Genomic DNA, 23,468 nt, shown 5'->3' on the forward strand with positions numbered 1-23,468 from the left:
CGGCGATCCTGAATGGCCAACCAATGAGCAGGAGCAACCCATTGACGAGGGACTTTTCTAAGTTCACAAGCTGAGAACCTTTTAATGAAATCTGTAATATCCTAAATCAACCAGCAATAAGAAATATCCCAACCTCTTCTGTCTTGGAAAAAAGATAACATAGTCAAGCAGTCCGTATAAATCAACAAACTCCTGAAATTACGACGGGCAGTAGACTTAAGAGCCCAGAACAACGCCTGTAACTCCGAGTGGAGAGCAGAGGAAGAAAGGAATGCTTTGGAGCCCCCACCAATCCTATTTTCAAGTTGAATACAGAATAATCAACTTTCTTTGTCTCAAAGTGGTTGCCACACATTTTAGTCCATACCATGTACAGGATAAACAAAAAAAATATAAGGCTTGGTATAACCGTATAGCTGGTAAGAAATTTACCTTATAAAGTTGATCGAATCTTTTCATGATCATTGAGTAGAGGTGATCAAGGTTAACCCGGCCCGGCCCGATTTTGAGCGGGTTTTGGGTAGATTTTTCCGGCCCGAAAAATTAATTTTTTTGAACGGGTTTGGGAACACACTTTTGCGCATATTTAGTTGATTTTTTATGCCCGGCCCGAAAAACCCACACGGCCCAACCAATTTGGGCGGGTTTGGGCACAAAAAATTTGGCCCGAAGCTTGGCTCGGCCTGGCCCAAGAAGTGGACATAATTTTTTTTATCTTTGGCCCGGAAAGGCTCGCCCAATGATCACCTCTATCATTGAGCCTTAGGGGTGATAATCTCTTATCCTTTTCATGTCACTCCTTTAAAGTGTCCAGCTTGCAAAATATATTAGACTAAAAAACTACGAGTGTTAATATTTGATCAAGCTCGTTCTCCTTAACATAAATAAACAGTGCGGAGTACCAACTTATTTACCTCGGCTTGGGATGGTAATTGATCAAATTCAGATCAAGTTTAGTTAGGCTAAGACTTGAAACTTTTTTTTTTTCTAAATGTAAACCTAGATATGAGCAAGACTTATTGGGTGTAAGAAAATTCAAAACCACACCTAGATCTAGTGAGTTTAGGGTTCAAATTGAGCAATAATATATTGTTAACATTTTTCTTTCCAAATTTGTTTTGGGCGATTTTCATTCATTTATTTAAATATTTAATTATACATAAAGTATGAATTATGTGTTCCCTCTGTGCTCATTTATATTTTAAATGAGTTTTAAAATATACTAAATATAATATTGCATACATAATACTGAATCAACTACTTGGTGAATACAACAATGTTAACAAAAAGGACTAATGAGAGTGAGAGATAACCCAAGTGGTTGCTAACGAGAGTGAGAGATAACTCAAGTGGTTGCTAACGAGAGTGAGAGATAACAAAAAGTACTAATGAGAGAGAAATTTTTTTTTTTTTAAAAAAAAAAAAGGCCTAATTGTATTTTTGTAGTTCTACGAAAGCAAAATAGTTTACTATGTAAAATTGTAAATAATATTGATCTCAGGAAATATAAATAAATTAGAAATTTAGAAAACGATATTCAAATTAAGAGTGAACAAATAATACTCCACTAGCTTAAATGACCCAAAAGCCGAATCAGTCCATGAGACTCCTCCAGCTTAAAAGTCCAATGAAGCATCAAGTCGTCAAAGCAATCTACTTCTTTAATTTTTTATTAAATGCATCACTTTTGAAATTGCGAATCAATTTTTAGAAGATGATCCATATAATATGAGAAAGATAGAGAAAATATATTGACTAAAAGGGAAAATGATGCATCTAAATTGAAACTTCCATGTATAAAAAGTAATAATAAGAAATGAAGAAAGTATTTGCAAGGCCAACCCACATGCTATGAGGTCCATATTATTAAGGTATAAAACTATAAACAGCCAAATAAACACCAAATCAAGGTATCTACAAATACTCATGCATTGAATTCTCTCCTTGAACTTCAATCACACATAGTGACTTAGGTATTGTAGGGGTTTCCTCGGACACATCCCCGAAGCCAATTAATGCGCTCTTTTGTACAGGTGACTTCAGCCCAACTCACTTTTGATTCGTACAGTCTTCATCCCACAGATAAAGGTTAAAGTCTTGAACACATTATTTTAACCGAAATAATATGGATATGGAATATGTGATTTAAGATTTTATTCTACTGATTTAGCAAACAAAATTCAGTTGAAATTAAATTACATCCCTAAAATATCAAGATCAATAACCTTCTCTCTCAAATGCCTCCTAATACTGATAAATGATGGAAATAGCTAGCAAAATACCAGTGCCAGAACCAATTGCACCTAATAAGTCAGCCAAAATTGTGAGAGCACCTAAGCAAATCCCACCAAATGCAGCTGCTGTTGGTATGTATCTGTCCAATTCTTTGTACATTATGCTTGATTGCCTATGGCCTGGTATCATCATTTTGTTCCTGCATTTCAATTATTTCCCACGTATTAGACTATTAGTAGTATATATACACACCATATATTTTACACTAACAACATGTTTGGTAAACGGTAATTAATAAAGTTAATTGTAATATTCTTGTAGGTAACATTTTTTAAATATTCACTCCGTAATATATAAAAAACAAATGCTATTAGTTGTATAAAAATGTTGTTCAATTATAATATAGCGGGAAATGATTTTGGCACACCCTAAATTGATTTTGGCACACCCCTATGTGAGAGCACAGTTTTCTATGCTCTTCTCACATAGGGGTGTGCCTAAATTAATTTAGGGTGTGCCAAAATCAATTCCCGAATTGCACACCTTTAAATGGTTGGCAACATCTTCGACAGAAGATCCAGATCCTTCAGCCCAAATCTTAGAGAATAATGCACAAGCTGACAACATCAATACGGTGTAGAATAATGCATGGAATGGGTCTTCTACTACACCAGCCAAGCTACATACACACAATTTTTGCATCACACATTATGTTCAATCACAATCATCAGCCAAGCTCCGCAGCCCGCAGGTCATCGCTTGAAAGTAGAGGGGGAGGTATTATTGCCAAGCATTTTGTAGTTGGTGGAGCTTGGACTCGTGAACTCAAAGTCACAAAGTGAGTTCCCCACCTACTCCACCAAGCTTTGCTTGGGAGTATATCCTTAACTAATTGGTTGCAAAGAAGATGACAAGATTATAATCAGACCACTACTAGAAATAGGCTAAATTCCGACGGAAAAATTCCGTCGGAAACACCCTGAAATCCGTCAGAAATAGGGTTTCCGACGGAATTCCGTCGGAAGAGGTTGTCGGAAAAGAAGTTGTAGGAAAAATGAACTTTTCCGACGGAATTTTCCGCCGGAAAAATAATTTCAGGTACTGCAACAATCCGTCGGAAAATTCCAACGGATTCAATTCCGTCGAAAATTTCCGACGGAATTTCCGTCGGAAATTGCTTTTCTGAAATTTAAAAAAATACGCCGCGCCACCACTGGCACGGCGTATCACCACCTCCAATCGCATTTCACCCACCACACACCTAACCCAGCGGCCACCACACACCCACCCTAAACCCTAAACACACTTAAACGGCTAAACCCACCTAAGCCCAAACCACCCCCCACAAACCTAACCCGGCCAGCGCCACCCACCACACACCACCAACCCACCAAACCCAAATCTAAACCCGAACAACGCCCCACCTAAACCTAGATCTAAACCCACCAACCATGGTCTACCTAAACCCGACCCACCCACCACAGTCCACCTAAACCACCCACCGTGACACCAAAACAGCCTCAACGAAATCCAAAAAACCATTTCCAACCACCACACAAGCCACACCCACCACGTACCACCATCGAAATCCAAATAATAATAATAATAATAAAATAACAGAAACAAAATCGAAAATTTAAAATATAAAACATACCTTAAATTGAAATATGCTTCGAATTTCACCATGGAAACGGTTTAACAAGGTCAAATTCGGCCATTTAAAGTCTAGATCTAGGCTTTAAATGGACGAATTTGGCCTCAAAACCTTTAATTTGCTTTACTCATCATGAGAAGAGAGAGAAAGGGCGATTGTGGTGGTGTTGTTGGTGATTATGGTGGTGTTGGTTATTGTCGAAAAGGGGGAAAGAAGAGGAAAGAGAGAGATGAAGAAAGAGAAGAGGAGCAGAAATAAAGAGAGAGAAGGAGAAGAGGGGCTGATTGAAGGAGAAGAAGAGAGGAGCGATTGAGAGAAAGAGAGAGAAGGAGAATGAATAAAAGGAGGCGGAGGAAGCTTTAGGGTTTAAAAAAAATGTTTTTTTTTTTAAAAAATATATTCCGACAGAAAAATCCGTCGGAAATTTCCGACGGACTTTAAATCCGTCGGAAATGGATAATTACGACGGAAAAATCCGTCGGAAATTTCCGACGGACTTTAAATCCGTCGGAAATGGATAATTACGATGGAAAAATCCGTCGGAAAACACATATATTCCGACGGATTTCCGACGGAATTGTTAAATCTGTCGGAAAATTTCGACGAAACTAAAATTCGTCGGAATATATGTGTTTTCCGACGGATTTTAGTGTCCGTCGGAACCATTCCGTCGCTATTTTCCTGTTTTCTAGTAGTGGACTAAAATGATATATACTTCGTACATTATTATACTCGTATAATCATACGAAGTCCCATCCTCTGGTTTATACTTGTATTAGTTGACACAATGTTTACAAAGTAAGCATGATGTGATTAATGTCAAACCTTAGTAATAACTAATAAGTAAATTGTAAATAAAACCAAATGTGAATAGATCTTAAAGTCAAAACGTATCAACTAATATAATTACTTGCATACTTTAAAGATCGTCTTGTTATAGTTTTTTGCATAAATTTTTTGAAATATTACTTTGAAGTCTTTATTTGTCTATAAGATGATATTATACTCATATATCTTGTTACATTCAGTTCAATGTGCTTTCTCTGTTCGGTTATAGTTGAAAGACTTTTTTTTTATGTGGAAAATTTACATTGAGACGAATTTAACCCCAGAGCAAAATTTAGATTACCTTAGAGGAGTAGTAATATAATATGCTAGACCACCAACAGACCAACTGGAACAGACACGCCAAAAAGCTCGGATTGCTTCCATTTCCCAAGCAGGCTTACTATGAAATTGCCACCGAATTTTCTATAAAGAAGCTTTATATCAACAGAAACAAACTCAATATAAATTCAATGTACAAATAAGTTTCATAAATTCACAGTTTTCATAACAACTATATACACTTCATTTGTTCTGAACGTAATGCAATACGGGAGAAAGCACAAAATCTAAAAAATGGGTTAAATACAAGAGAGATCACAAAAACCATGTGAAGAAAGAAATTTGAAATGTTTGAATGTTTGCAGTGTAAAAAGAGATTAAATTTTCTTTGAAGGAAGTGTTATACTTCATAATATTTGTGAAACTTTTGTAAAAGATGATTGTTGTAATATTGAAGAATGGAGTAGGGTCTTTTTTTTCGATTTATATATATTATTTCAACTTATGAATTAAGTGCCTATAATCCAATATTGAAATTTCTCACACTAACACACATCCTAGTACTATTTTAAAAAAAAGTATACTAAAAAGAATATTTAAAGAAGTTGATAAACGAAAGTAAAATGAGAGGTTGTCAACGACTACACATCAACTAGCTATAGAAGGATGAGATATAATCAATAATATGTATTAATTTAAATCAAGTTCTGCCAAAACAAGTATATAAGTCAGATAACTTACCTGAGAGAAGAAGTAAACATTGGTGACAAAAGCGGATTGCAAAATGATGGGCATATTAGAGGTGTAAAACAGCTTGATTGGGTAAAACCCTTTTTTTCCCCTAACATTCATTGATTTTAAGGGCACAATTACTCGAAATCCATGGAAATAGACAGCTATGAAGAAGATCAAAAGGGTTCCAAACAAATTTGTTACATTTGGGAGATTTTGTCTATAAAATGCTTCTCTAAGAGCTCGAGCTTTGTCTTTACTGTAGAAATGTATAATTCCCCTTAGTCTCTGTATTCTCCTTATGGTAAAATATATAGGTGATCATGTACAACCTATTCTCAAGTATACCAAGAGTTACAATAAATATAGAATACAAAGGGAATGGCAGAATACAAAAGGAATAGCAATTATATCCACTAACACACCCCCGCAGTCGTAGCGGGAGGTGGCCGAACGCTTAGATTGTTTCGGAATTCCAAGAAGAGCTGTCGTGGCAAACCCTTGGTGAAAATGTCTGCGTATTGGTACGATGAAGGAACATGAAGAACCCGTGCTTGACCCGTGGCAACCTTCTCACGAACAAAATAGATGTCCATCTCTATATATTTTGTTCGTTGATGTTGGACGGGATTGCTAGACAAATAGACTGCCGAGACATTGTCACAGTAGACGAGAGTGGCCCGCATAATAGGGCAATGCAGCTCCAACAGTAGGTTACGAAGCCAACAAGTTTCCGCAACCACATTAGCGACGGCACGGTATTCTGCTTCGGCACTTGACTTGGACAAGGTAGGTTGTCGTTTGGCAGACCAAGAGATAAGATTATCCCCGAGATAAACGCAATAGTCAGATGTTGACCGCCGTGTATCCAGACAGCCGCCCCAATCAGCGTCCGTATAAGAGACAAGGCTGCTAGGTGGAGACCGATATAGGTGAAGGCCATGATCAGCGGTACCCTTGATGTACCGAATTATACGCTTGAGGGCATTGTAGTGTGGCTCACGAGGGGCATGCATAAACAAACAAATTTGTTGAACGACATATGCAATGTCCGGCCATGTGAAGGTGAGGTATTGCAAAGCTCCTGCAAGGCTACAGTACAAGGAAGAATCATCCATGGGCTTGCCATCAAGAGCACTTAACTTAGACTTGGAGTCCACTGGAGTTGAGACCGGCTTGCAATTTCCCATATTAGCTCTTAAAATAATGTCCTCATCATATTTTTGTTGGGTTAGAAACATGCCACTAGGTTTCCTAGTCACGGAAAGGCCCAAAAAATAATTTAGCTTCCCAAGGTCCGACATTGCAAATTCGGATTTAAGGAGCCCAATAATCTCGGACTTAAGAGCCTCGGACGATGCGGTGAGCACAATGTCATCTACATGCAAAAGGAGATATGCAGTAGAAGTACCCTAATTAAAGATGAATAAAGAATTGTCACTCTTGCTACACACAAAGCCAATGTGCAAAAGATAACTAGCAAACCGTTGGTACCATGCTCTCGGAGCCTGTTTTAAACCATATAAATCCTTGTTGAGCCGACAAACATGAGTAGGAGCTTTAGGATCAACAAATCCCGGAGGTTGATGTATGTAGACTGTCTCCTTGAGGTTACCATGAAGGAACGCATTTTTAACATCAAGTTGGTGAATGGGCCAATCTTTCCCCAAGGCAATGCTCAAAACAGATCGAATAGTGGCCGGCTTTACAACCGGGCTAAATGTCTCATCACAATCAATCCCAACCTGTTGAGACTTGCCATTGACAACAAGTCTAGCCTTGTACCTCTCCAAATCTCCATTATCCCTGTATTTATGTTTAAACAACCACATGCATCGAATGATATTGACCCCACTTGGTCGGGGAATAAGGTCCCAAGTATGTTGTTCATTGAGAGCATTAAATTCCTCAGTCATGGCGGCATTCCAATTCGAGTCAAGCATGGCCAATTTTGGATTTTTAGGAATAGGTGAGATAGCCTGAGTGGACAGATTAAAAGGAACCTTAGACTTAAAAATGCCATGCATTGCTCTAGTGCTCATAGGGTGAGTTGGAATAACAGATGGCTGAGGTTGAGGAGTGGGTTGAATGGGATTTGGATTTGGGTTGGGAGATAGAGGCCCAAACTGGTGTATAGGAGAAGTTGGGCCGGAGGGAGAGAGAGGTGGGCTTGCTGGCTGGGTAGTTCGTAGGGAGGCAGTGGCAGCGTGACTTGGGTCGCGGCCCACCTACGGATTATGCTGCCCATCACCATTTAAAGGGGGAGGCGAGATGGGTGGGCTTTGTGGGTTAGTGGGAGTGTTTTGGGCTTGGGCTTGTTGTTGTGTTTGTAAATAGAGAGGGATGGCAGAAACACTTGAATCCAAAAAATCATAGTCAGTAGACTTGAATTGTTGAAGGTTGGAGAAAGGAAAATTATCCTCAACGAAAGTGACATGCCTTGAGGTGATAATTTTATTAGAGGAGAGGTCATAACACAAATAGCCCCTATGGTTAGTAGGGTAGCCCAAGAAGACACAAGGAGTAGACCGTGGGGCAAGTTTGTGACGAGAGGTAGCGGAGAGATTTGGGTAGCAAAGGCAACCAAAGGTGCGGAGATGGTCATAAGACGGTACCCTTCGATAGAGAACCTCGGTTGGGGTTTTGTTGTGCAAGGTAGTAGTGGGCAAAATATTTAGAATGTAAGCTACCACGTTAACTGCATAAACCCAAAAAGATAGAGGGAGAGAAGCATGAAAAAGAATAGTACGAGTCATGTTGTTAATGGTGCGAATTATGCGTTCGGCCTTTCCGTTTGGGAGGAAGTGTTGGGGCAAGAAAACCGGAAAACCAAACCATTTGTGGCACAGAAATTGCGAAAGGGGGAGTTATCAAATTCACGACCATAATCACTTTGAAAGGTTTTAATGTCCCTCTCAAATTGAGCTTTTACATAGGCTCGAAAGTTCAAGAAAATATCAAAGACTTGTGATTTGAACTTTAAAGGAAATACCCAAAGAAAGTGAGTAAAATCATCAAGCAACACCAAGTAATATTTATGACCCAATTTGCTAAGGATAGGAGATGCCCATAAGTCGACATGTATAATATCAAAAGGAGAGAAAGTAACACTAGTTGAAGACTTAAAAGGAAGTCGTACATGTTTTCCCAAAGGACATGAATAGCAAAATGGAGAATTAATTCTCTTATTACAATTGATCAAATTACGGTTCTTAAGAGAATAAAAAACAGGTGCACTTGGGTGTCCGAGTCTATGGTGCCAAGTTGAAGGAGAGATAGCATCTAGAGAGAGTTGGTGTGAACCATTTGTAGCAGAAGCGGTAGAGAAAGGATATAGGTCCCCCACACTATTGCATCTCGCTAGAATTGTCCCCGTATGAAGGTCCTTCACAAAAAAACCAAAAGGGTCAAACTCAACCGAAATAGAATTATCACTTGTAAATTTTCGGACGGAAATGAGATTTTTAATGATGTTAGGAACATATAACACATGTTTCAGTTGGAAGGAGGGGTAGGTGTGGAGGTATTGCCATAACCATGAATAGGAATGCGTTTGTCATCGCCAACCAAAATAAACTGAGGATTGCTCAAAGTGAACAGTTTAGAAAATTACCCGAATCATGAGTGAGATGAGATGTTGCGCCCGTGTCCATATACCACCCATTGTCAGGAGTTTGAAGGCTCATGGAGCTGTATGCCTGCCACAATTCGGTTGGACTCATAAGTGGGCTCATTTGTGGGCCATAGGCTGAAGGTGGACCAGGAGTGAAGTAAGCTTGTGCTGGCCGTGGACCTAGAACACCTGCTTGCTGTCTCTGGAAAATGGGGCCGGCCCAGTAGGATATGGGCAAGGTGGAGAAGCCCACTGCCCATATGAAGGAGGCTGCCATTGAGGTCAGGCTCCCCATTGTGGTGCGGATTGGGCCTTGGCCTGGTAATTGTTATTTTGTTGTTGATGGTGTGGGTTGGAATTATTCTGAGATTTTCCTCCCCGACCACGTCCCCTGCCATTCCGCCCATTGTTGCGGCCGCGTCCCCTACCACCACCATGCCCACCGCCACGTGGCTAATGGTCAGAGGATTGTTGTGGTGCCTGCGTGGTGGTGTTATTAGCATGAGACTGCTGAGCAACCATAGCATGTTGACCATGCTATTCTTGTTTGGATTTCCTAGTTTCTTCCAATAAGAATCGGGACCGAGCCTGATTAAAACTAGGAAGGGGATCAGATTGTTGAATTATTGCGGCAACCGTGTCATACTCGCCCCTAGGGAGTCCGGAGATGAGTTGAAGGACCATCTTTTTTTCGAAGACCGGATTGTCGACATTACTCAATTGATCCGCAAGCAATTTGATTTGCCTGCAATATTCAGTCATATTGGCGAAATTCTCAAGGCGAGTACCATTGAACTGCTCCTCAAGGTACACAGCACGGGTGTGCTTATTATCATGAAATATCTCGGCAAGGCGACCCCAAAGCTCGAGAGCTGTAGCCCCAGGTTTCATGATCGTGTTAATCAAGTCCTTTGAAATTGTACCATAAATCCACTGCGGCTTGACAATAGCATCAAGTCGCTTCCATGTAGCATCATCGATGTCGGCTGGTCGAGAGACGTCGCTGTCAATATGATCGAGTACGTTGAATGCACATGCTTGTATTTGAAATAGTTCAACCCAAGTAGCATATTACCCTTCGTCCTGATAAAATCCCCCGTATTTTTAAATATATTATAAATGAAATTATATTTTATTTATAATATTTATTTGTATTTTTCCGGAATTTAATTTCAAAAGTTTCAAATTATTTTGGGTTGAAAATTATTTTTATTACAATATGATTTTTATGGACCATCATTCTATAATTTATGTCCAACAAACAAACCTAACCCACTTTACTTACTTAATTGGCCCATTAATTTTTGAGGCCCAATTTTACTACTTACCCTACGCCACTCTCTCTCCTATAAATACCCCATACACCCCAAAATTTTTCCCCACACAAAAAGGTTAATAAATTCTTTTCTCTTTATTTTATTTCTTTATTTTTCCTTTATTTTTTTTTTCTTTTTCTTTCTTTTTCTTTCTTTCTTTCCTCCTTCACGTGAGAAAGACCTCACTGCCGCCCACTAAGTGCTTGCTGCCGCCACTTTCCTTGGCCGGATTCCGGCGCTGCCGCCCCCTGCTCGACGGCGGACCACCAGCCAGCCACCGTGGCTATCTCATCTCCTTCCCCCTTTGTTTTATTTACCTTTTATGAATTTTAACGTATAAGTTTTGGGTTTTGATTTTGTGGTATAAAGATTATATTTTTAGTATCAAAATCATGTTTTTGAGGTTTTAAACTAATAATTTCAGATTTTAATTATGTTATAAAATTTCAGATTTTGTGATTATAAAACCTAGGGTTTTAATTGGTTCAAATTGGGATTTTAGGGTTCTAATGAGCAATTAATTTGGGGCTTTTATTCCTATTGTATTTCTATTGATTAATTAAGCATAAAAACATGTTTTTAATGAAGTTTTGAGGAAGTTTAATCTAAATTATAATGCTGGAAATTTGGTTAAGTATTAATTTATTGTTGTTGCTTGTTTTCTAGGAAGTGATTATTCCTTAGGAGACTTTTAAGTGATTAAAGTGGCACAAAGGATTGTTTACACGAGGTACGTACATGTCTACTTCGTTATAAGTAGTATCATGTTTAGGTACCAAAGAAAAGAACTTAGTTTCATGATTAGAGAACACTTGGATGAAAATTGTTTGGTTATACATTCAATTAATTCATGTGCTTATGTTTATGAGACATGTTTTGATGAATTGATTATGTTTGTATGAAATTATGAATGCAAACATGTTGAATTATATTGGATTAGTTGTTTGTATGGAATGTTGATACAAGCATATTTTTATTGGATTGGTTTGTTAACCACATTTGGATTATTAAAGGATTGAAATTGAATGGTTTAAGTGGAATGAATTAATTAATTATTCCACAAGGTTGTTATTTATTTTATTACTCAATCATGACTTGTTAGTATGTTGAGTAAAGGTGGATTAAGACGAAATGGCTAGGTGAGTTGACTATGTTCAACAATTTGGATAATTTGGAAGTTTAATGAAATTAAAGGTCAATTTGTGATGTGATCACCATTGTCCTAAATAAGATTAAAAGTAAATTGATGTATGATTTTTATGTATGGTCTATTGGATTGAGTCGGCTATTAATTAAAATTGTAATCACGTAAAGTGAAACATGGATGAACAATAAAACTCTAGAAAGCGTGCACTTCTAGAGTATTGACAATTATGGGTTGGGGTGCACGGTGGTAGCCCGTGGCTTTTCGAGGCTTGTTTGATCAACATGTCCTCTTTTCTTTTGGTATTTACATTTTTATTTTATAATGAAAGTTAGATGATGGGATCCCAGACTAACTTTGTGAGAATGGAGTCGCGCCCATTCTTGCATCGCGCTAAACTTTTATTTTAAATGGTCATTTGGGACCAAAATGATTTGGTGGATTGTACAACCTCGTCTATTGCTTACTCCAAACTAAATTAATTAAATTAAATATAAAGAGTCGAGTGTTTAGAATTGGTTAGAAAGTATGTTGAGTCAATTGAATTTTTTAAGTGTGGAGCCTTGATTAATGAATTCAAGTTGTATGTTTATTTACTTTAAGTAGTTGAGCATGTCAGGTTTTGTGCATTGTAGCTTGTATGTACTCAGCTTTGTTGATTGCGTGCTTTTGTGTGTTTTCTTTTGGTCATGGACTTCGCCTTTCAATGACCCTGTGATGATCCAATTATTACACTTATATTATTGGGGAGCAGTATTGCACAGATTAGCTTGATGATGTGAAGTTCGGGGATTTGACATACACATTGTCAAGGGATTGGTGTGATTGAGAGTATTCGTTCTTTGTGTTGAACTTATTTATGTTTTACTATTTTAATTATGTTTTGGGATTTTGAATATTGGTTTGGTTTTAATAAGGGCCTTTATGGTTCCAATTTGTAAGCTTTGACTTATTGGTTTTCTAAATTATATTATTTTAAGTTGTAAGTTGGATTTCCGCTGCAATACTTTGATAAAGCCTTAACGTTTTAACACGTGGCGGTAACATGCCAATGGTTCTCCTCTATTTTTATTTAAAGTAAGTGGTTTGGAAATGGGAGAATTATTGGGGTGTTACACCTGATCAAGAGTGATGTTCATCAAGTTTTTGATGTTGTTGACGGCATAAGCCGGATGGAAGGTGGAGGGAGGAGGAGGAGGAGTTGGGTGTTCATCATCACCAGCCATTGGAGAAGACGGTTGGGTGGCAGAAGGTGGAAGACGGTTAGGCACAGAGACCAAGATCGGCTAGGTTAGAAAGAAAAGAAAAACCTAGGTGGCTGTGATACCATGTAGAATTGTATAATTCCCCTTATTCACTGTATTCTCCTTATGGTAAAATATATAGGTGATCATGTACAACCTATTCTCAAGTATACCAAGAGTTACAATAAATATAGAATACAAAGGTAATGGCAGAATACAAAAGGAATAACAATTATATCCACTAACATTTACGAGTTATAAGTAAGTGAATTAAGGCAATGACAGACCCTTGGAATTCTGGCCCTCTCCCTAAGTTGATTGTTGCTGGACTGAATGTCATCCATATCACATTTTCACTGCGTAAACCATACAAGTCTTAGGTGAGACGGACTTACAATATTTTGTAACATATTAAAAAACTCCGTTATCTATTGTGTTGCATAAAAGTAAGAAGTCACTTTTTAAAAATAGGAAAGTCACCTCGGTTTCACAAAACATTGTTGTAATCCACTTTACACAAAAATAGATTCGCTTAGGCATGCATTTACACAACACGCTATATAAAAATTCATTGTTCTATTCTCTAGTTAAATTTATAGTCTCTTGTACTTGAGTGATTTAGCAAATTCTGTGTATAAGACTACCTTACCAAATATTTGAGGCCATGAAAAGGGTGATTCCGGAGCCTAAACCGTATCCATTTTGAAGCATTTCGTCGAGGCACAACATAATGATTCCAGCAAAAGTAAGTTGGAGAATTATAAGAACTGAATTTGCAGCTCCAAGTTGAGCAACACTTCCATACATTCCAGAAAGAACGTAAGCAGTAGCCTCACCCGCTGTTATAAGAATTCCCAGCAACTTTTGTGCACCATTCCTACAACAATAATCGTATATAGTAAGGTCATGAGGCTAAACCTAGCAAAAGTTAAACATGGTGTATTTGTGAAGTAGAGATAACTCGGTAAGGTACTTACAAGAGCTCCTGATCTTCCATAACTCTGTAATCTACTTGAAAGATGTCTGAAGCAAGCAAAACTTGCACCACCATGCCTGAGGTAACTATGGGGGAAATGCCAAGCTCCATGACAGTCCCACGACTCGAGGCTAGAATGAGTCGCATCCAGTAAAAAGGATCTGAACCAGATTTCGAATGGATGCCATCCAGAGGAAGTTGGCTGCAAACAAGGAGAATGAAGAGGGATAACACAGTGTATATGACCTTCTCTTTGAAAGGTACAGTCTTATCCTTATCCGGCTCTTCAACTCGAGGTAAAAATGGAAGAAATGGTCTTACAAGATTAAGTGCTCTAAAACCCCCTCTCATGTTCCTGTACTGCTTACAGCTACAGACATTTCATTGATCAGATGAACTTTCAAAACACACAATTTCGTGCGCTTGTATGGTTGGAGGTGTGGTGGATGTCTTTAATGATGATGCATATAAAAGCCTAAGAATTAGGGTAACGTTACTTGAGACATGTCATGAGGAAACACTCAATACACATTGAAGAAACATAAATTGTTAGAAGAATGAATATTGTATGTTACTTCTGTACTGTTGCACAAGTTCTGTAGTATTGAATGTATGGCAAGGAAATGGGTATTAGAGAATAGAGATTCAAGACAAGACACTAAACAATACATAAGATAGTTAACCCGAAATAAAGGATATGCATGGGGAAACCGAAGTGAAGTATATGCTATGTAATTTTTCCTCAGAAGTGATAAATACAACACGAATACAGCCTACAGACCTGCCCCAGAGAAGTTCTTACATCTATTACAGAACCCATAAATGATTTTTGTAATCTTGAGCAGCTCAGATATCTCAAATGTAATTTCACTCGCATTCTTAGAATAGGACCAAGTAAAGATAGCCATACAACATCATGGCAAATACAAAATTTGATACCATAACATGCCGACATCACTAACCGTTAAAAAGTCAGTCTAATAGCGGTAGGAAGCATCTGGCATATACCTATTCCCCACATTGTAAGGGTTAAACCTTGGATCATTGTAATTTACCCCTTTATATTCACCAGGTTTAGGCTCAGGTGCATGAGCCCCTGAACTTACTTCTCCACTCTTATCTCGGTGGCGATGCTTTGACCTCTCCTTGTGTGCTTTAGACCTTATCTGCCCAGTTTTATGAGGGGCTTCACTAGAACCATAAAATTCTGAGTACTCTTGTCTTTTGGAAGATCTGTGTTTGCTTGACAAAGAAGGGTCCTTCATAGACGCTGATCTCATCTTCAAAGTCTTTGCTTCAGAATGCTTTTCTGTAGTATCTGGAGCATATGCTTGCCAGGATTCAGAAACTGGGACAGGGGTCCTCTGCTTTTGGGCTATCAATTGCGGCTGTACTCCATCTTCAGGCATCTTTAGAGCGTCTTTCAAGGGAGTGAGTCCTTTTTTCGGGCTAAAACGAGGGGGAATTAAGGGAACAATGACATTACTCAGCGACTCATGGGCTAGTTTCCCAAGATCACCTATCATCTGTCCAAATGGAGGCCATCCAGATCCAGCAGGAACTTGTTCCTCCTTTACACTCTCCAGGATTGAATTTTGCTTCTCTTTGAGCAGTTTTTGTGGATCATCTGACGCAGAAGATTGTAGCTGCAGCAAGATATAGAAAGCCAAGTGAGAATTACTAAATATCCGAGCTTTGTAATGTTTACCCACAAAGTTCCTTGAGACAATTTTAACTTTGAGGCTCATACAGATCAAATAAAAAACACCAACCACATTGAAGTGTATCATGAGAAGCTATTATTAAAATATATCAGAAACATTATGATGGATAAGATTCATAACACGAGCCACTTGAACAATGGTAGGGATTGGAGAATGTTTGCATAGGTGTTTTTGAGGACACGAGTTCTAAAATCATATTCTCTAAAAATTCTATAGAAAAAAGGGAATGATATCTAAAAGTTGCATGTTGCTAGGAAGTGGTTTAAACTTTTTTTTGGGAGCTTTTGTACATACAAGCCACTAGAAAAAGCAATAATTTCAATGAGGTTGTAGTAAACCAACGAGCTGTGTTTACATCCACACACAAAAATAGTTGCTAATCATATAAGCTACAAGTTAAACAGGGAAAATCATGACAGATTTTTGCCATGGTATATGATTTTGACAACTTGATGAGCTACAAAATTTTCAACTTGATTTCTGAGAAGGTGATGTCTAACCATAACAATTTGCTAGGCCAATTGACTATATTGGTATATAAGTTAACACCCTTATGACATATTGGTATATAAGTTATTGCCGGCGACATATTGGTATAAAAATTAACATGTGGCGACATATTGGTATATAAATTAACAAATTGTGACATTTACCCCTATTTTTTCTTCGGATGAAAGAGCGTGTTGTATACTTCAAAATTTTGTTTTAATTACTTTTGCAATCTTATTTATTATCATAATATACTTATTCAGCACCAAATAATAATTTTTCCCTTTTCCCTTCCAATACAATAACTTTGATAAATCAATCAAACGATAAAATCCCAGAGAACTAATAAACAATAAACAAAATCTCAATATTAGTTATTTAATTTCAAAACCAATAATTACTAGTAGACGCTAACTTTCATTATTACTTCATTTGTTTAATTATACCCACAACTTTGTAAATCAACAATATAATCAGAAAAAATATATATATGAGTGTTTTTTTTTGGAAAAATTGAAAAGAATAATCCCACCTTTGGCACATCTTCTCAAAATAATCCCACCTTTGCGTATTCTGGAAATAATCCCACCTTTATACCCCATATTCTCAAAATGAGCCTTTTACCTATTAGTGAAATTGGTAACCGGTTTTGAAGGTATTTTGCCACGTGTTGTCTTCTGATTGGTTGTTTGTATTTATTTATTTTTTAAAAAATTAAGGGAATAAAGAAAAAAAAAACTTCTTCTTCCTTGCTTTGCGGCCCTGCCAGAGCCACCCCTCCCTCATAAGATCGGATGCCCGCCGGAACAGCCAGAAGCCGACCAACCAGACCTAACCGCAGGATTCCCTCCCACCTAATTCATCACCACCACCACATCCCGCTTCAACCCCTAATCCCTTTCCCGCAAAGTACCGGTGGAGGTCGGTTTTAAGGCAGGTCTAGTGCGGTTGTGTTTCGATCTAGTTGGGTGGGTTTCGGTCTAGTGGGACAGGTTTCGGTCCAATGTGACGGGTTTCCGAGTGGGCTAAAGTTCGAGCTAATTGGGTGGGTTTCGGTCTAGTGGGGTGGGTTTCGGTCTAGTGGGGTGGGTTTCGATCTAGTTGGGTGAGTTTCGATCTAATGGGTGGCGCCTTGCTGGGGGTGTCGGGTGTAGGGGCTTTCGGTGTGGGTGAGCAGTTGGACTAAGGGGATTTTGTGGTGGTCAGATCAGAGGGGTTAGGTTTGAGAGCTCGGGGTTTCAGGTGGGGTGGTAGTGGTGGTTATGGATTGATGGCGGTGGTGGTGGTTATGGATGGATGGTGGTGGTGGTCATGGTGGGGAAACCATTAAAGGGGATGAGGAGGAGATGGGAAGGTAGGAGGAGAGAGATAAAGAAATTAAAATAAATATTAAAACTTAAAAAAATTTGACCTATTAATCAGGTTGTAAGTAAAAAGGATCATTTTAAGCACATGCAAGATAAAGGTGGGATTATTTCCAGAATTCGCAAAGGTGGGATTATTTTGAGAAGATGTGCTGAAGGTGGGATTATTCTTTTCAATTTTTCCTTTTTTTTTAAAAAAAAGAAGAATCTACCCTTGTGATGCTTCAATGACCAACGCCCTCAATACATTCAAGCTTATATCCCTTTGTTCAAGCTTTCCTATTCGTTTTCTCCTAGCTTCTTTCTCATCACTTTTGGGCTTTCAACTTTTTTTTTTTTTTTGGATTTTTACTTCATAATTTTTTTAAATTAATATAAAAGTAGAAAAAGTACTAAAATTAAGCGCGTGTATCATACGCATATCCTCCGACGAGAAAATAGGGGTAAATGTCGCAATTTGTTGACTTTTATACCAATATGTCGTCACATGTTAATTTTTATACCAATATGTCGCCGGCAATAACTTTCATACCAATCTGTCATAAGGGTGTTAACTTTTATACCAATATGGTCAATTGGCCCAATTTGCTAGGAGTGGTTTGAACTTTTGTTGGGGGCATTCATACATTAAGCACATTTATAAATAAAAAATAAAAATAAAACGAGTAAAATTTGCATCCAAGTCCAAGATACTAAAGCAAAGAAGAAATTTGAACGGGGGTTCAAGACATAAAGTGAATCAATGAACTCCTTTTAAACACAAAAATTGCTGGATAATAGTACTCACAAATTTCGAGATAAAAGCAGGTCCAAATCCCTGATGAAGCAAGCATGAGGCATACCCAACAAATATAGCACCAAAGACCATGACGATATCTGACAGTACACAAGAACCAGTTAATTAATTAAAATTTGTTCCAAAACACAAACATAAAAAAACAATCCATCATATTTGATGCTCAAAGATAAGCAGCTATTTTAGCACAACAAAAGACATCAGAACTTCAGTCAAATTCATGAAAACATAATAAAATTGAATTTAAACAGAATGTGCACAGCTACATGTGCAAGCATCAACAAGCAACTCTAGTTAGAAGTACTGTTGTCATACTAGAAAAATTTCCATTAGAAATAAATCCTTTGACAATCTAAGCAGGACAATAAGAACAAGTAAACATAAGAACGCAACACAAGACATTCATGTGGAAAATTCTCCACGCACGCGCAACCCCCCCCCCCCCCCTCCCCAACACACACACACAGACACACACCCACCCGTTCAATTCACTTTCTTTTTTGTCCGTTCTTTTTTGCTCTACTCACTTTGCTCCTATTATCCTCTTATACCACACCTTTCCACACACACTCTTTTACTCTATTAACCTCTCTCTCTCAAACACACCCACACCTTTTTAAAAAAATTATATAATTACGTATCTGCAGTAACTGAATAGAGCATAGAAGAATGAACTGAGTACTAAGAAGCCATTGCTCATCCTAAAACAATTAATAAATCAAACACCATGGAAACAATCTATAGAAACTAGAGTGCACATGACTCTAATTTTAAAAGCCACATGTTGTTGGCATGTATGGACCTTAGCATTGTTATTAAAATCCCGATTTAAATCTTAGAATCTTACGATTTTACGATTCATGTATATCATACGATTCGATTTACGATTCTACCCGATTTTACATATTTTTCTTATTTTTCTAAACTAGCAAAATCCTTACAAGTAAAAAACATGTTTATATAGGTTTTTATAAATAAATATTATCAAGTATTGATTGCTTAATGGTTAAATAACTATTATCTATCAATAATTAGGTTTCAAACTCATAATTTCAATATATTTAATTAAATTTACATTTGACATCTTGATTATGCATGTCGGTAGAATCTTACGATTCTACGATTCGATTTTACGATTCGATTCCGATAGCCCCTTTCGATTCAAAGTAGAATCCCGATTTTAATAACTTTGGACCTTAGGACCCTGCAGCGCTCCGCCATACAATAATTTTCACTGCAACTGTGGCTATTTAGGTTCTTCATTTCCACACATTGTGAGACCTTACTTAACAATACTATTTCTTTGACCAGCATACAGACTTTATTATATGGACTTATGCACCATCTGTACATTAAGACATGAATACAATTTGTACACACTCTAAACTTAGCAAGCCTCCACTTATGAAATATGATCGAAATACTGCTCCCATAAATTTTATTATTAGAGTCAAAGAACTAATAATTCATAATACATGATATTCAGCTTTTTCATCAAAATCGTCAGCTAAATATTATCTTAATTACTTACTCCCTCCAATTTATCAATGTGTCATATTAGCTAGTTCAAATTACTTCCAAATATAAGTTATGGCATAATTTTAATTCAACATTAATGTCACTATACATAATCCATGTAACATCAAAGGTGATTTAATAATATCAATAATAATGTTGCATGCCATCTTTCAATACTAGTCCATGATACAACTTAAACTAAAGCTAACAAATTTCATATTGTGTATAAAAATTACTCCCTTTGTCCCACAAAATCTTTCCATTTCTATTGGCAAAGAGTTTTAGGAGAGCATTTGTAGTGTGATCAATATATAAGGTATTAGGTTTTGTTATCTTTTCAATAGAGATGAGGGAAAGGGAGGACCATAATAATACAAGGGAGAAGAATAAAAATAAAAATGAAAAAAGAGGAAAATTAAAACATTATAATACCACGTGGACCCAACCCAAGGGAGAAATGAGAAGCTTTTTTGTGGAACAGGGATTTGAGAAATTAATTTTACTAGGAGGGAGTAGCTACTAACACCATTAATATTTTGATACAGAGTGGTTCTTATATAGTGCCTGAGAATTCAGTTATCATAAAGGTCAACAATTTAATTTCTCAAGATCTCAGAAATTAAGAAGCTCTAGTGAGCAAGGAAACTTCAAACACAAGTGATTAAGGAGATCAATACACAAGTGATTGAGGAAATCAATACACAATAGATGACATGAAGCCCACCTGACACTGAAATGGAACTGTAATTAGAATCACAGTCTTCTTGATTAAGAGAAATTTGCCGAAGTGCAGCATTTCCTCTGTCAACAACTAACAACGAGCAAGTGGATGGCACATAGACCACGTCAAAATCTGCGGAGAACTTTGCATCTTCACTTGGCCCATCTGTGTATCCTGCAACATTTGACTTCCCTCCAGCAATTGTTGTCACTCCTGCATACAGTTGTCAAATATAGGTTGAATCAATTAGGAGTGAAATAAACCAATTGGATTAATATTGATATCATTTTCAATGAACATACCCCCTTCTCCAACCCTTCTGATAGCAAGATTATCAGTGTCAGCAATGTAAACATTTCCTTTATCATCCATGGCCACCCCTTTAGGATGATTAAAACGAGCATCATTTGGTTTACCATCCACATGCCCTGTTTTACCCTGAAATGATCCAGCCACTAGCCTTGCTCGACTATCTGAAGCATGAAAAATCAATGGCACAAAAGAATTTAATTAAGATGCACACTCAAATTCCTGTTCTTTACAAGTTTCCAACACTTAACATTACTTTCAGATGAACCCTTCACCAATCTATTGCACAAAGTATAGACAAGTAAGCATCCAAATATACTAGTTATCTTCTGTATAATTGTCTTGGCTAGCACCACAAATTACACAAACATGACCTAAATAATACAATTTGGTATTCATCTGTTTGCAAGAGGAATTGTCCTACATTCTATAAATGATCTTCGACCAAAAGCTACACATCAATACATGACATATGGAATCCATGTATAATTGGCTACAAGCCTTACAACCCTTTTCAAATCATGCACAATATGAATCAAGCTTGAACAAAAATCAACAAAACAAACAAATAGTCTTATATTTCAAACGCAAGCGTGGGCCAATATTTAAAACATTACATACAGGTTACAGCCTTTTTCCCAATCATGCACAATATGGTTCAAAATTGAACAAAAACAAACAATCCAAACAAAACCCAGAAAACAAGCATTCAAAGAGAGTGATGAAAATATCATACACTGTGACAGTGGAGGAGTTATCCGCACAATGTTGCTACCCTCTGAATCAACAGCAAAGAGCTCTCCATCATGAGATACCCTAATGGAATAGGGTACAACTCCAATTGCATTCCCTTCTACAATTGTCTCCACTAAATACCCACTCTCAAACTGAACTACTGGTCCATCTGTAAATTATACATCAAACATTTGATTTTCCGAAACAAAATTCAACATCACTAAAAATGCATTATATAATACACACCCATCAAATAAATTAAGCTTTAACACATAAATACATGTCAATAGAGTCAGTAAATTATTTAAATAAAAAAACCCATTAAACATTTCCATACTTAAATTCAACAAAACTAAAAATCCACTAAATAATAAACAACCATCAAACATTTTAAATCTCTAACATATGATTTAACATAACTAAATTTAGTAAATTAAATAAAAAAATAAAAACTATTAATTTTATATACCTGATTGGGATGATTTAGGGGAATTCTTAGTCCATTTGAGTAATGAAGAGAGGTGTTTAATCAATGGACCTGCACCAAAAATTACAAACAATATTAGAAACATGAAATCCGAAGTAATAATGTAATTAAAATGGGTAGCTAAATTATAACAGAAATCTAATTTGAATTGGGGTTTTAAAGAGAAAGAGAGATCACCAGCAGGAGTAGAAACAACAGCAGTAGCAACAGGAAATTGAGAGAAAAAGGGAAGAAGAAAAAAGGGTATTAAATTAATAAAAAGGAAGAATGTTCGCATTGTTGAGGAATCACATAGAAGAAGAGAGAGAATTTGAAGATTCTGGGTATTCTGAAATGGTGTAGTAGTAGAACACTATACACTTTCCAACTCCTTTCACACTCTCCTTTACGATTTATTCCGTATTAGTAAAATCCTTTGCTTTATGCATCACTCACCCAAAGTGAAATTTTTTACTTTTTTTTTTATTTTTTTTTACGCATATCTATACTTTATATTAAAAGGCTTTAATAAGTTTTTCCTCAAAAAAAAATAAAAATGCTTCAAAAGTTCAAAGTATGTGTGCTATGTCACAACGCCACATCATCATCCAAAGTATATGCGTCACGTAAGTGTAGACACCTACTTTTGACCTCTTGTCCCGAAAGAAAGTGCGATGATGTTATAAAAATCCGTTCTTCATGTTAGATCAAAGTTGAAGTATTTATGGACTACAAAATGCATTATGAAGTAAGTTTTCTCATATTTGAGACCAAGTAATCTTATAGCCTTGTCTGATTACTAATTAGGCCTAAAACGTGCTCATGCATGTTTAAACTTGATTAATAACGGACCAAAATGCGGCAAATGCAATGAATCGATCCTATGGATCTTACATTGTTGAACCGAGCCAAACATATAAAACAACCATCATATTTCCATTCATGGCCTGTACAGGTGGATAGCCTTTCAAAGAGCTTTCCAATGGTATATTATAAGCCCAATTCCGAGCCAAAACGAAGAAGTTATGATCAAAACACTAAAACGGGCCCTAAAACCGACACCCTTGCACTCCAACAGCCATAACTTTTGATCCATAACATATTTTAACCTAATTTCAACGGAATTGGAAAGTAAACATTCAGAGCTTTCCAATGATATCTCACACGCCTTAATCCGACTCTGCAATAAAAAGTTATGGAATTTTTAAAAACACGTTTTCGTATAAGGCAAACTGCATCCCAGCACAACTCAGTAAGTTGCGCGCGCACGGCACCCAGCGCGAATCAGAGAGTTGCGCGCGTGTAGACACCCATTTGTGTCTCCC

The 23,468-nt window shown here is 37.2% G+C and overlaps 1 protein-coding gene and 1 pseudogene across 1 annotated transcript; both read right to left on the minus strand.

The window, feature by feature from the left end:
- Positions 1 to 2,217: 2,217 nt before the first annotated feature.
- LOC145628034 (uncharacterized) lies at positions 2,218 to 14,372 on the minus strand (annotated as a pseudogene).
- A 338-nt stretch (positions 14,373 to 14,710) lies between these two features.
- On the minus strand, positions 14,711 to 22,543 carry LOC145627105 (uncharacterized). The gene is made up of 7 exons (XM_081679500.1): positions 22,342 to 22,543; positions 22,147 to 22,215; positions 21,679 to 21,846; positions 20,936 to 21,106; positions 20,637 to 20,846; positions 18,386 to 18,474; positions 14,711 to 15,667 (listed from the first exon to the last, which is right to left on the minus strand). The coding sequence occupies exons 1-7, from the start codon at positions 22,439 to 22,441 to the stop codon at positions 14,999 to 15,001; spliced, it is 1,476 nt and encodes a 491-aa protein (XP_081535626.1). The 5' UTR covers positions 22,442 to 22,543; the 3' UTR covers positions 14,711 to 14,998.
- Positions 22,544 to 23,468: the final 925 nt, after the last annotated feature.

The sequence above is a fragment of the Chenopodium album genome, chromosome 4 (genome assembly GCF_948465745.1).
Source record: "Chenopodium album chromosome 4, dcCheAlbu1.1, whole genome shotgun sequence".
Taxonomy (NCBI): domain Eukaryota; kingdom Viridiplantae; phylum Streptophyta; class Magnoliopsida; order Caryophyllales; family Amaranthaceae; genus Chenopodium; species Chenopodium album.